Below are 14,386 nucleotides of genomic sequence, written 5' to 3'. Positions count from 1 at the left end.
AATCTCAACAGACCGTTTAACGTAAAAGAGTGTACTTTAAAATTACACACAAGTGGCATAAAATTTTTCCCATGACCATAAAATAAAAATAGTGCTCACTCAGAAATCTCAAAAAACAAATTTTGATATACACAGATTTTCCTTTTCTTTTTTTTTTTGTTCCCAAGAGGGAGGAATTCCTTACCCGACAGTCTTTACAACAGTCACCATATGCACACTCAGCAAATGATTTAAGCTTACAGGTACTTCCTTCACAGCAAGGGTCCAATTCACATTCCTGTGAACATAAAATGACTGTCAATAAAGAAATTAGTTATTGACATTAATATTCATTAATAAAATTCTTATCTTACACCTAAAATCTACTTCATTCTAATATGATTGTAGCAGTTACCCTCCAGAAAAGTCGCTTACTGTTTCTGGATTTAACAGTGTCTCTTCAGACGCAAGTATTTAGGTCTCAACATATTTCAAAGGAAAGAAATCATATAGTATGTGCCTTACTTAGTCTGTTTAGAATGCCATAACAAAATACCACAGGTTTAAACTGCAGAAATTTATTTTCTCACAGTTCTTGAGGCTAGAAATCCAAGATCAAGGTTCCTACTAGCTCCGTTTCTGGTGAGGACTCTCTTCCTGGCTTGCAGAGGGCTGCCTTCTTTCTGTGTGCTAACATAGCCCTTCCTCAGTGCATGTGGGCAGAGAGAAGGCAAGATGTTTGGTGTCTCTTCTTACAAGGACACTGATCCTAGTGGATCAGGGCCCCACCCTTATGACCTCATTTAACTTTAATTACTTCCTTAAAGGCCCTATTTCCAAATGTAGCCATGCTGGTGGTTGGGTTCTAACACATGAGTTTTGGGGAAGCACAAACATTCCGTTCATAACAGTACGTCTGATGATCACAGAGAGGTTAGCATCCATAAAGACATTTATCTTCATGCTCAGGGTCTAACTCCTCTGTTGGGTGGCTCTTCACCCTAGTTGAACACTCTTTTTACCTTGCTTGGCTTCTCTCACCACACTCTGGACCACCATGGCTCCTTCTTACCCCCGAACTCCCACCCACAGAGACATCTTCTCTGTTAAAATAGCAATGTCAATGTTCTCTTCTGTATTCTGTGGTACAGCTTTATAAGGTATTATCACTAAGGAAAACTGGGTGAAAAGTATATAGGACTCTATATTATTTTACAACTTCCTGTCAGATTATAATTATTTCATAATAAACATTTAAAAATAAATGAACTTTAATGCACATGTTGAAATATACCAAAAAAAAAAGTCAAAATGCATCATGGAACTAAATGTGAAACCTAAAACTATAAAACTTCTAGGAGAAAACCTTTGCATTCTAACAATAACAAAAGATTAAATAACCCAATAGAAAAATGAACAATGGCTAGAGTAGGCAAGAAGTCCTTAGATAGGACACCAAAAGAACAACCGATAAAATTACAAGTTTATAAAATAAACTTCATCAACATGTAAAAGTTCTGCTCTTCAAAAGATACTGCTAAGCTAATTAAAGGCAAGCTACAACTTGGAAAAAATATTGACAATCTGATAGAGAACTTGTATACAGAATATACAAAGTATTCTCAAAACTCAATAATAAGTAACCAAAATTTTTAAATGAGGGGAAAGAGGTGAACAGTCATATCACCACAAGATAGCCTGATGGCAAATAAGCACATGAAAACACACTCAACGAATCATTAGTCACTAAAGAAATGCAAATAAAACCTCAATGAGGCACCACCTCACACTCAATAGAATGGCTAAAATTAAAAAGACTCACCACATGAAGTATTGGTGAGGATATGAAACAATGAGAACTCTCATACACTAAGGATGGAAATGAGAAATGGTACAATTACTTTAGAAAACAGTTTGAGAGTTTCTTGAAAAGTTAAATACCTCTACCATCTAACCAAGTCATTCCACTCCGGGGCATTTACCCAAGAGAATTAAAAACGTAAGTTCACATAACGATTTGTAGGTGAATGCTGACCAGTGCAAAAACACTGCAGGACAGTTGGCTTCATGAAAGAATAGGGAATCAGGAAATAGACAATGTATATAAGAACTTAGGTTATCGTAAAGGAACCTTTCTAAATGGTTCCACAACAACTGATCATTAGTGGATAAGTTTAATTTCCAAGCTTACTCCACATGCCCCCTCCTCAAAGAGCTAACATAAAAATTTTAAATTTAACAAAAACTAAAATAATTTGTAGAGGGGCTATGATGATGATCTATATATAAGAATACTAAAAGCCAGCTAAAGATACAAATTTCTGAAACCATTATGGGAAAAAAATTAGTAAATTTGCCTTCATTTAAATTTTAAATTTCAACATAAAATGTAACCTATGAAAAGTTAAATAAGCTATAAATAAAGAATATTAGAACATATATAACAAAGGAGTTATGTCCATCTTATAGAAAGAGGCCTAAAAATCAATTTAAAATAAGATTCAATGAACCAAGAGAACTGATAAAAAATACATAAAATAATAATTCATAGAAGAAAATGATGCCTATAATCTATAATCACATGAAAATCTGTAAACTAAAACAGTATCTTCTTATTTTTTACCCATCAGCTTGCCAAAATTAAGAAAACATATTATCCTGTGCTGGTAAGACTATGGATACACAATGGCATAATATACTGTTGTCAGACATGCAAACTGACCCAGACTATTTATAGGAAATTCATTAGTTTCTGATATAAGTTAAAATGTACATGCTTTTAGATCCAATAATTTTACCTTTATGTATAATAACTATCATAGAAAAATATTTGTATATATACACATGACGTGTGTATATCTATATATATACACGAGGTGTGTATGTCTGTATATATACACATGAGGTGTGTACAAGGATGTATATTGCAGCACTGTTTACAACAGAAAACACTAATTATAGTAATTAGAGTATGGTTAAATAAATCATAGTAAATCCTTATATTGGAATACTGTTCAGCAAATTAAAGGGTGATGTCTACATAATAAAATGATACAGAAAAATGTCCAGGATATCGAAATAGAAAAAAATCTGCACACAACAGATTTTAAGTCAATTTTAAACAATATTAAATCTGATTTTATTTATACACAAAAACAAAAGCCAGAGTGGCATTACCAAAATGGGAGAATAGAAAGCCCTGGATTCTCCTTCCTCCAACAGGCAGGGCTGCAATAAACATCCCTGTACACATCCCATGTGCATATATACAAATATTTCTCTAAGACAGTTAGTTACATAAAGGTAGAATTACTAGATCTAAAAGCATGTGCATTTTAACTTTTATTGGAGGCTAACAAATTTCCTATAAAAAGTCAGCAATTCAACAGTAACACACTAATCAATTCCCTTTGTAAGAAATCCAGAAACTAGTTGAGAGGCTACTACATCGCAGGCAATTGTAAAACCAGCCACACTGAAACCAGTAGGAAAACTGGAGATCCTTTCTCGCCACAATCCCAACCCATGACATGGCATATAAGATCAGGAGGAAACAGCTCTCAGTATCTCACTGAGGAGAGAAAGAGCTGGGCCACACATCAAATATTACAGTTTTTTAGAGTGCTTCCTGAGGGACTACCTTCTATCTCATCTGTCTCTGATGACATATAGGACCTGAAATATATTAGATCCCTGGGGGTTTCAGAGAACAAAGGTGGCAGGTTAAACTAGCATGTGGACACTTGCCACAGCTCCTCATTCTGTCTCAACACAAAGTAAATGGATAATAATAATAATACTTAAAAAAAAAAAAAAAAAAGCTCCTAGCTTCTCCTGAAGGAGGACCACACACCAAATGCTACAATTTTTCTAGGAGCTACCCAAGGAATTGGCTTTTCTCTCTCTTCTCTCAGAGCACAGATGGAGCTGGTATATGCTAGATCCCTGAAGGCCACAAAGAACAAAGGTGGTTGTTCCAACTATTGCTCAGACACTTGCCACAGTTCCTCTACCCAGTTTAACACAGTGATTTAAAAAAATAATAAATAAATAAATAAATAAATAAATAAAATACCACTTCCAAGCTTTGCCCTGAAAAGAGAAACAGTTGGACCATGTGTCACATGTTGCAACTTTTCTAGTGATTGCCCAACAAATCACTTCTTTCTCCCCTTTCGGAACACTGATGGGCTCCAGCACAGTGTAGACACCAGGGGGCTAACAACAACAGAAACAGCAGTTTTAACAAACATGAAAGTTTGAGAGGCCCAAAAAAGCTCTGGCCAGGTTAATTAGTGAAGAAGGTTTTCTCACTATTCTTCAGGGCTGAAGAATACACCAACTTAATGGAAAAATGCAACAGAGGAGTTCAACAGCAGATCAGAGCAAACAGAAGGAAGATTCAACAAACCCAAAGTCAGGTTACCTTATCAAGTCAGAGGAGCAAAAAGAAAAAGAAATACAAGTGAATAAAGCTTAAGGGATTTATGAGACAGCATCAAGAGACCAATATACACACTGTGGCAATCTCACAAGGAGCAGACAAAGAAAAAGTACCAAAAAGCTTATTTCAGAGAGGTAGTGGGTGAAATTTTCCCAAATCTGGGGAAAGAAATGGACATCCACATGCAGGAACCCCGAATCTTAAGTAAGAGGAATCGAAAGAAATCAACACCAAGAAACATTACAATCAAATTATCAAAAGACAAAGACAGAGAATTTTGAAAAGCAGTAAGAAAGACAGCAACTCATCACACACAAGGGAACCCGCATCAGGCCATTAGTGGATTTTTCAGCAGAAATCTTGTAGACCAGAAGGGAATGAGGTGACATATTAAAGTAATGAAAGAAAAAACTGCCAAGAAAGAATCCTATATCTGGCAAAAGTGTCCTTTAAAAATGAAGAAGACATTAACACTTTCCTAGAAAAACAAAAGCAGAAGAGTTCATCATGACTAGACCTTTCTTCTAAGAAATGTGAAATGGAGTTCTTCAACTTGAAATGAAGGACTGCTAGACAGCAACACAGGAGCATAAGAAAGTATAAAATTAGGCCGGGCACGGTGGCTCAAGCCTGTAATCCCAGCACTTTGGGAGGCCGAGACGGGCGGATCACAAGGTCAGGAGATCGAGACCATCCTGGCTAACCTGGTGAAACCCCCTCTCTACTAAAAAATAAAAAAAAACTAGCCGGGCGAGGTGGCGGGCGCCTGTAGTCCCAGCTACTCAGGAGGCTGAGGCAGGAGAATGGCGTGAACCCAAAAGGCAGAGCTTGCAGTGAGCTGAGATCCGGCCACTGCACTCCAGTTTGGGAGACAGAGCAAGACTCCATCTCAAAAAAAAAAAAGAAAGTATAAAATTAATTAGTAAGAATAAATATATAGACAAATGCAAAATACTGGATTGCTGTTAATGGTACTGAGTAAATCACTTTCACTTCTAGTGTAAATTTAGAAGAAAAAGCATAAAATATAACTACAGGCCGGGCACAGTGGCTCACGCCTGTAATCCCAGCACTTTGGGAGGCCGAGGCAGGCAGATCACTTGAGGTCAAGAGTTTGAGACCAGCCTGGATAACATGGTGAAACCCTGTCTCCACTAAAAATACAAAAATTAGGCAATCATGGTGGCAGGCACCTGTAATCCCAGCTACTCGGGAGGCTGAGGCAGAAGAATCACTTGAACCCAGGAGGCAGAGGTTGCAGTGAGCCATGGCACCATTACACTCCAGCCTGGACAAGAGCAAAACTCCATGTCAAAAACAAAAACAAAAACAAACTAAAAAATATGTTGAAAGATACACAGTATTAATGGATTGTAAACTGTAACAACAACATAAACTGTGTAATGGGAGAACTTAAAGTGAAGAGTTTTTGTTTGTAATTGACGTTAAGTTGTTATCAGCTTTAAAATACTGCTATTACTACAAGGTATTTTATGTGCACTCTAAGGTAACCATAAACAAATACCTATAGAAGGAAGTTACATAAAAGAAAAAGGAATAGGGATAAAAGAACATCAACACACAAACAAAATCAAAAAAATACAAAAGAAAACAGCAAGAAAGGGCAGACAAAAGAGCTACAAGACAAAAAACATTTAAAATAATCACAGTAAATCTTTTCCTATCAAGAATTACTTTAAATGTAAATATGTTAAACTCCCCAACAAAAACACATAGTACACTGAATGGATAAAAACAAAAACAAAAACAAAATTAAACTATATGCTATCTACAAGAGACTCTCTATAGTTCTAAGGACATATATAGGCTGAAAGTGAAGAATGGATAAAGATATTCCATGCAAATGGTAACCACAGAGAGCAGGGGTAGCTAAACTTATATCAAAGAAAAAAGACTCTATGTCAGAATTGTCACAAAACACAAAGAAAAACATTTTATAGTGATAAAAGTAACAATTCACTAGGAAGATATAACAATAATAAATATATATGCACCCAACATTACAGCACCTAAATATGTAATGCAAGCACTGACAAAACTGAAGAAATAGCAACACAAAATTGTAAGAAACTTCAATACTGCAATTTAATTATGGATAAAATATCTAGATAGAAGATCAATAAGGAAACAGAGGACTTGAACAACACTACAGACCAAATCAAACTAATAGACGTATACAGAACATTCTCCCCCACAGTGGCAGAATACATACTATTCTCAGGCACACATGGAACTCTCTCTAGGCTCACATGTTAGGTCACAAAACAGGTCTTTAGAAATTTAAGAAGACTGAAATCATACCAAATGTATTTTCTGACCAGAATGGATGAAACTAGCAATTAGAGTAGAAAAAGATGGCAATAAAAGGAAAATGGAAACATCACCAATATGTGGAAATTAAACAACACACTTTGGAACAACCATTGGGTCAAAAAGGGAATCAAACACGAAATTAAAAAATACTTTTAGACAAACAAAAAACACAATATGTAAAAACTTACGAAATACAGCAAAAATAATACTAAAAGGAGCCGGATGTGATGGCTCACACCTGTAATCCCAGCACTTTGGGAGACCTAGGCAGGTAGATCACCTGAGGTCAGGAGTTCAAGACCAGCCTGGTCAACATGGCAAAACCCCATCTCTACTAAAAAATTAGCCAGGCATGGTGGTGAACGCCTGTAATCCCAGCTACTCAGGAAGCTGAGGCACAAGAATCGCTAGAACCCAGGAGGTGGAGGTTGCAATGAACCAAGATTGTGCCACTACACTCCAGCCTGGACAACACAGTGAGACTCTGTCCAAACAAAAAAAAAAAAAACACCTCAAATAAACAATCTAACTTTACAAACCAAGAAACTTGAAAAGCAACAGAAAATTTAAACTCAAAATTATCATAAGGAAAATAATGAATTTCAGATCAGAAATAAAATTGAGACTAGAAAAAGAATTGAAAAATCAGCAAAACCAAGAGTTAGTATTTTTCAAAAGATAAGCAATATTGACCAACCTTAGCTAAGAAAAAGAAAGAGAAGACTCAAAATCAGAAATGAGAAAGGAGACATTTCAACTGATGCCATAAATAAACTACAGGCCAATGTGCCAAATAAATACATATGCAAAATCTTCAACAGAATACTAGCAAACCAAATTCAGTAGCACATTGAAAGTAAAATACACCTGACCTAGTAGAATTTATCCTTGGGTATCAATTGGGATGGCTCGATACACAAAAATCAATTAATGAGACCAGATGCAGTGGTGCACACCTGTAATCCTAGCACTCTGTGTGTCTTAGGCAGCCAGACTGCTTGAGTTCACGAGTTCGAAACCAGTCTAGGCAACGTGGCAAAATTCCTTCTCTACAAAAAATACAAAAATCTGTCAGGCATGGTGGCATATGCCTGTAGTGCCAACTACTCAAGAGGCTGAGGCACGAGAATCACTTGAGCCCATTAGGTCAAAGCTGCAGTGAGCTGTGTTCGCAGCACTGCACTCCAGCCTGGGCAACAGTGAGACTCTGTCTCAAAAAAATAAATAAATAAATAATAAAAAATAATTAATGAGATATGTCACATTAACAAAATGAAGGATAAAAATCGCATGATCATGTCAACAGATACAGAAAAAGCACTTGATAAAATTCAACATCCTTTCATGCAAAAAGCTCTCAACAAACTAGAAATAAAGGAAAATAACTTCAACATAATTAGGGCATATATGAAATTCCCATAGCTACAATCATACCTAGTTGTGAAAAACAAAAAGTTTTTCCTTTAAGTTCAGAAATGAAGCAAGGATGCCCAATCTTGCCACTTCTATTCAACTTGGTATTGGAAGTCCTAGCCAGAGCAATTAGCAAGAAAAAGAACTAAAAGGCATCTACATTGGAAATGAAGCAAAACCGTCCCTCTTTTAAGATGACAAGATCATACATATAGAAAATCCCAAAGAGTCTATCAAAAAACTGTTATAACTAATAAATAAATTCAGTAAAGTTGCAGGATACAAAACTGACACGCAAAAATAAGGTCATTTCCACATACTAACAATGAACTACAAAAAGGAAATTAAGGAAACAAAGCTATATACAATAGTATTGAAAACAAAATATTTGTGAATAAGCTTAACAAGTGAGGAAAAAGATTACACATTAAAAACTACAAAACATTGCTAAAAGAAATAAAAGATGATACAAATACTTGGAAAGACATCCTATGTTCATGGACTCGAATAATCAAAATTGGGAAATTGTCCATATTTATCCAAAGTGATCTACAGATTCAATAAAATATATTCCTCAGAAGAAGAAATACAAGCAGCTGCCAAACACATGAAAAAATGCTCAACATCACTGAACATCAGAGAAACACATACTAAAACTACAATGAGATATCATCTTACAACAGTCAGAATGGCTATCATCAAAAAGTCAAGAAAAAAAAAAGGCTGATATTGGTGCAGATGCAGAAAAAAGGGAATGCTTATACACTGTTGCTGGGAATGTAAATCAGTTCAACCTCTATAGAAAACAGTATAAAGATTTTTCAAAGAACTAAAACTAGATCCAGCCATCTGACCCAGCAATTCCACTACTGGGTATCTACCCAAAGGAAAATAAATCATTATACAAAAAAGATATCTGCACTGATATGCTCACTGCAGCACTATTTACAATAGCAAAGTCATGAAACTAATGTAAGTGTCCATCAACAGTTGACTGGATGAGAAAAATCATATATACACACACACACACACACACACACACATGCACGCACACCATGGAATACTATGTAGCCAAAAAAAAAGGAATGAAATCATGTCCTTTGCAGCAACATGGATGGAGCTGGACGCCATTATCCTAAGTGAACTAACTCAGAAACACAAAATCAAACATTGCATATTCTCACGTGTAAGTGTGGGCTAAACAGTGGGTGCACATGGACATAAAGATGGAGGTGATGGACACTGGGAACTCCCAAAGGGGAAAGGGTGGGAGAAGGGCGAGGGCTGACAAATTATGTATAAGGTACAACGTTCACTGTTTGGGTAATGGGTATACCAGAAGCCCAATCCCCACCAGGATACAATATACCCATGTAACAAACATACATATGTACCCCCCTGAATCTAAAATAAAATAAAATTTAGACATACAGACCAATGGAACAGAATAAAGAATGCAGAAATAAAAACCAACACATATGAGATCACCTGATCTTCAACAAGGATGCCAAGAAAAAGAATGGTGAAAAAGTAGTCCCTTCCCCCCTGAAAAACTGGATATCAACATGCAAAAGAATGAAATTGGAACCTTATCTTATGCCATACACAAAAATTAACTTAAAATGGATTAAAGACTTAAACATAAGGCCTGAAACATTAAAACTCTTAGAAGAAAACAGAGGAAAAGCTTCATGACATTGGTCTTGGCAATGATTTCATGGATATGATGCCAAAATTAAAGGCAACAGAAGCCAAAAATAGACAAGTGGGACTATATCAAACTAAAAACCTTCTACACAGCATAGGAAGCAATCTACAGAGTGAAAAGCCAAGTAATGGAATAGTGGGAAACATCTGCAAACCATATATCTGATGAGGGGTAAACTTTCAAAATATATAGGAAGTGCTACAGCTCAATAGCAAAAAATGAAAAACTAATAACCTGATTTAAAATGGGTTATAATTATTCTAACTGAAATAACTCAGAGGCAGAAAGTCAAATACTGCATGTTCTCACTTAATAAGTGGGAGCTAAGCAATCAGTATTCACGGACGTACAGAGTGGAATAACAGACACTGGAGACTCCAACAGGTGGGAGCACGGGAGGGATGTGAGGGCAGAAAAATTACCTATTGGGTACAATGTTCACTGTTTGAACAACGGGTACATGAAAAGCCCTCACTTCGGCCGGGCGCGGTGGCTCAAGCCTGTAATCCCAGCACTTTGGGAGGCCGAGACGGGCGGATCACGAGGTCAGGAGATCGAGACCATCCTGGCTAACACGGTGAAACCCCATCTCTACTTAAAATACAAAAAACTAGCCGGGCGAGGTGGCGGGCGCCTGTAGTCCCAGCTACTCCGGAGGCTGAGGCAGGAGAATGGCGTGAACCCGGGAGGCGGAGTTTGCAGTGAGCTGAGATCTGGCCACTGCACTCCAGCCTGGGCGACAGAGCAAGACTCCGTCTCAAAAAAAAAAAAAAAAAAAAGAAAAGCCCTCACTTCACCAATATGCAATATATACATGCAAGAAATCTGCATTTATATCCCCTAAATACATATAAATGTTAAAAGAAACAAAAAAAAAAAATGAATTAAAATGGGCCTAAGGCTTAACAGACATTTCTCCATGAAGACACACAAATAGCCAACAGGTATATGAAAAGATGCTCAATGTCACTCATTGTCATGGAAATGCAAATCAAAACCACAATGAAATATCATTTCATACCTGTTAGTGTGGGGAAAAGAAAGAGATCGGCCTGTTACTGTGTCTATATAGAAAGAAGTAGACATAAGAGACTCCATTTTGTTCTGTATTTGAGATGCTGTTAATCTGTGACCCTACCCTCAACCTTGTCCTTGACTCAAGGTTTAAGGGATTTTGGGCTGTGCAGGATGTGCTTTGTTAAACTAGTGCCTGAAGGCAGCTTGCTGGTTAAAAATCATCACCATCCTCTTAATCTCAAGTACCCAGGGATACGCACACTGCCAAAGGTCACAGGGACCTCTGCCTAGGAAAGCTAGGTATTGTCCAAGGTTTCTCCCCAAGTGATAGTCTGAAATATAGCCTCGTGGGAAGGGAAAGACCTGATCGCCCCCCAGCCTGACACCCGTGAAGGGTCTGTGCTGAGAAGGACTAGTGCAAGAGGAAAGAAGGCCTCTTGACGGTTGTTGGCAGTTTGAGATAGAGAAAAGCATCTGTCTCCTGCCTGTCCCTGGGCAATGGAACTTCTCGGGGTAAAACTCCATTGTAGGTTCTGTTTACGGACAAAGGAGAAAACCGCCTTAGGGCGAAAGGTGGGACTTGCTAGCGCAATGTTGCTCTTTATGCACTAAAAAGGTTTATGGAGATGTTTACATATGCATATCAAGGCACAGCACTTTCCCTTAAACTTATTCAATAAATACTAAGGGAACTCAGAGACCGGTGCTGGCGCGGGTCCTCTGTATGCTGAGCGCCGGTCCCCTGGGCCCACTTTTTCTTTCTCTATACTTTGTCTCTGTGTCTCATTTCTTTTCTCAAGTCTCCCGTTCCACCTAATGAGAAACGCCCACAGGTGTGGAGGGGCAGGCCACCCCTTCATGTTAGGATTGCTATCACGGAAAAAAACAAAAGACAACAAGTGTCAGCAAGAATGTGGAGAAACTGGAACCCTTGTGCCCTGTTGGGAAGAATGCAAAATGGTGCAGGCACTATGGAAAACAGTACAAAAGTTCTTTTAAAAATCGAAAATATAACCACCATGTGATCTAGCAATCCCACTTCTGGGTACTTATCTAAAATGAAATCAAGATCTTGAAGAGATATTAGCATTCCTGTGTTCACTGCAGCATTATTCACAGTAGCCAAGATATAGAAACCACCTAAATGTCTGTCAACAATTGAATGGATAAAGGAAATGTGGTAAAGAAATGTACATATATACATACATATACACACATACAACAGAATAGTATTTCCCAAAAACGAAGGAAATCTTGTCATTGCAGTAGCACAGATGAAGCTTGAGTCCACAATGCCATGCTAAGTGAAATAAGGCAGCCACAAAGGATATAATACTATGCGATTTCAGTTATATTAGGTATCTAAAATAGTCAAGTTCATAAAAGCACTGAACAGAATAGTGGTTGCCAGGGGCTTGTGGAACGGAAAATGGGGAGCTGCTGATCAACAGATACAAAGTTTCAGTTACACACAATGAAAAAGTTCTAGAGATATGCTGTACAACATAATACCCAGAGTTAACAATACTGTATTGGACATTTAAAAATCTCTTAGAAGGGTCAGTTTCATGCGAAGTATTCTTACCACATTAGAGTCAAAATAAATCCTAAAACAAGCCCAATATTTATAAATGTACCTACTGTATACTGTATATAAATGTATGCAATAGAGTCGAAAAAGAAATACATCAAACTTATTAAAAAAAAAAGGAAGCAAGAGATTTATGGGGGAAATAAAGGTGTGTAAGGTTGCTTTTACTTACTACTTGAATTTTTTTTTTTTGAGACAGGGTCTCACTCTCTTGCCGAAACTGGAGTGCGGTGATCCAATCATAGCTCACTGTAACCTCAAATTACTAGGCTCAAGCAGTCCTCCTGCCTCAGCCTCTGGATAGCTAGACTATTTGGCTTTTCGGGGTTTTTTTGTTTGTTTTTTTTTTTAAGAGACAGGGTCTTGCTATATTGCTCAGGCTAGTTTCAAACTCCTGGCCTCAAGCAATCCTCTCACCTCAGCCTCTCAAAGTGCTAGGATTATGGGTACATGCCACCACACCCAGCCCTATTTGAAACTTTTATACCAAAAAACACCCTGTGATATTTGAGGCAGAGGAAGTATTTTTAAGAGTAATTTTGTAGTGAGAAAGCTCAAGAAGCAAATATAGATTATTATTTCAGTAAGTTTGTTTGTGAAGTTGGGAGAAAAGACTAATAAAATATTTCAGGAAGAAGTTAAGAATGCCTAGAAAGAGAAAGGTCCTAGTCATCCTGATGGCATCTTAATTTAGAAATTAAACATAACCTGCTCAGGTCTCATTTTCCTCACCTGAAAATGGGACTATTAAAACTACCAATCTCTTGGGGTTACTATGAGGGTTATACTGTGTAAGATACTAACCAAAAGTCCCTGACATGCATCAATACTGCAACAAAAGCCCAACACAGCTCCATCATAAGACACATACTATATTTCTGGAAAGCAAAGTCACCTGGTAAAAGCCAGGCATGGTCAGGTAGGGAAGAAAAATATGCACTTGTGGAGAAGATTGAGAATACAGTAGAACTTACACACAGTTGAACAAGTGTCTTTCAAACTTAAGGCAAGGCCTAGGAGGAAAGGGCTCAAGCAGGCCATGTTGAGAGGAGCATGGCTAAGTATGGTAAGGAATATGGCTACGGAACAATCCTAACAAAGATGGGCATGGGTTTAGAGCAATGAGTGTGCATAACAGGTCAAAAAGCCAGAGACCAGTACATACACTGAAGGTTAATAAAGGGAGAGTGCTACTTTGAGTAGCAAGAACTCTGAATACTGAAGGACTCTGGAAGATGGGCCAGCTCCAATTCATTTTTAAAATGAGTCCAGCTAAATAAATATTCCTGCAATGGCAGTGCCAGAATGGTGAAAGCTTACAAATAAAGAGCCAGGTGAAATTCATTCTTTAAACCAAATAAGCAAATAACCATAAATCATAGAAGATAGCAAAAAAAAAAAAAAAAAAATAGAGAATAAACATGGCACATTCCCTGACTTCAAAACAGATGGCACCATTAGTCATACTCTGAGAAGAAGGAGATGACCAATCCTTGGAACACAGCCATACAAACAAAATAACAATCCTCATTGTGCCGCTAAATTTTACTTTAGCCCCTATGTCAGAGTTGCCCAAAATAAGCAATTTTATTTCTTGCAAATATCATGGCAATTTTACAAAGCAAAATTCAAAAATTAAACTGACCTTTGGAGTACCACAGTCACACTCTTCCCCAGCGTCCACCAACTTATTACCACAGGAGGGAGCACTATAGGCTTCATCAGGCTTTGGAATATTAAGAAGGCAGTTTCCTCCTTTATTTAAAGTTAACTTCTCAAAGTCCTCTGCACTGCAACTGCTGAAGTTTCTGGAACCCCTATAATAAACATTAAGAAAAAGATCTTATGTCACAGCGATTACTCACTTTGAAAATGTTAAGTCATGTCTTTAACCCACAAA

The 14,386-nt window shown here is 37.4% G+C and overlaps 1 protein-coding gene across 1 annotated transcript in view; it reads right to left on the bottom strand.

Annotated features, from left to right (window-relative positions):
* The window catches only part of ADAM9 (ADAM metallopeptidase domain 9), a 115,749-nt gene that overhangs the window by 54,178 nt on the left and 47,185 nt on the right, over positions 1-14,386 (bottom strand). Inside the window, exons 12-13 of the mRNA XM_033231685.1 lie at positions 14,132-14,303; positions 185-277 (exon numbers count right to left, since the gene is read on the bottom strand). Of these exons, the coding sequence (XP_033087576.1) occupies positions 185-277; positions 14,132-14,303 (265 nt within the window). The remainder of the gene's footprint in view (positions 1-184; positions 278-14,131; positions 14,304-14,386) is intronic.

This window comes from Trachypithecus francoisi, unplaced genomic scaffold (genome assembly GCF_009764315.1).
Source record: "Trachypithecus francoisi isolate TF-2019V2 unplaced genomic scaffold, Tfra_2.0 Contig01440, whole genome shotgun sequence".
In the NCBI taxonomy this organism is placed as follows: domain Eukaryota; kingdom Metazoa; phylum Chordata; class Mammalia; order Primates; family Cercopithecidae; genus Trachypithecus; species Trachypithecus francoisi.
This window is presented reverse-complemented; position numbering and strand designations above follow the sequence as displayed.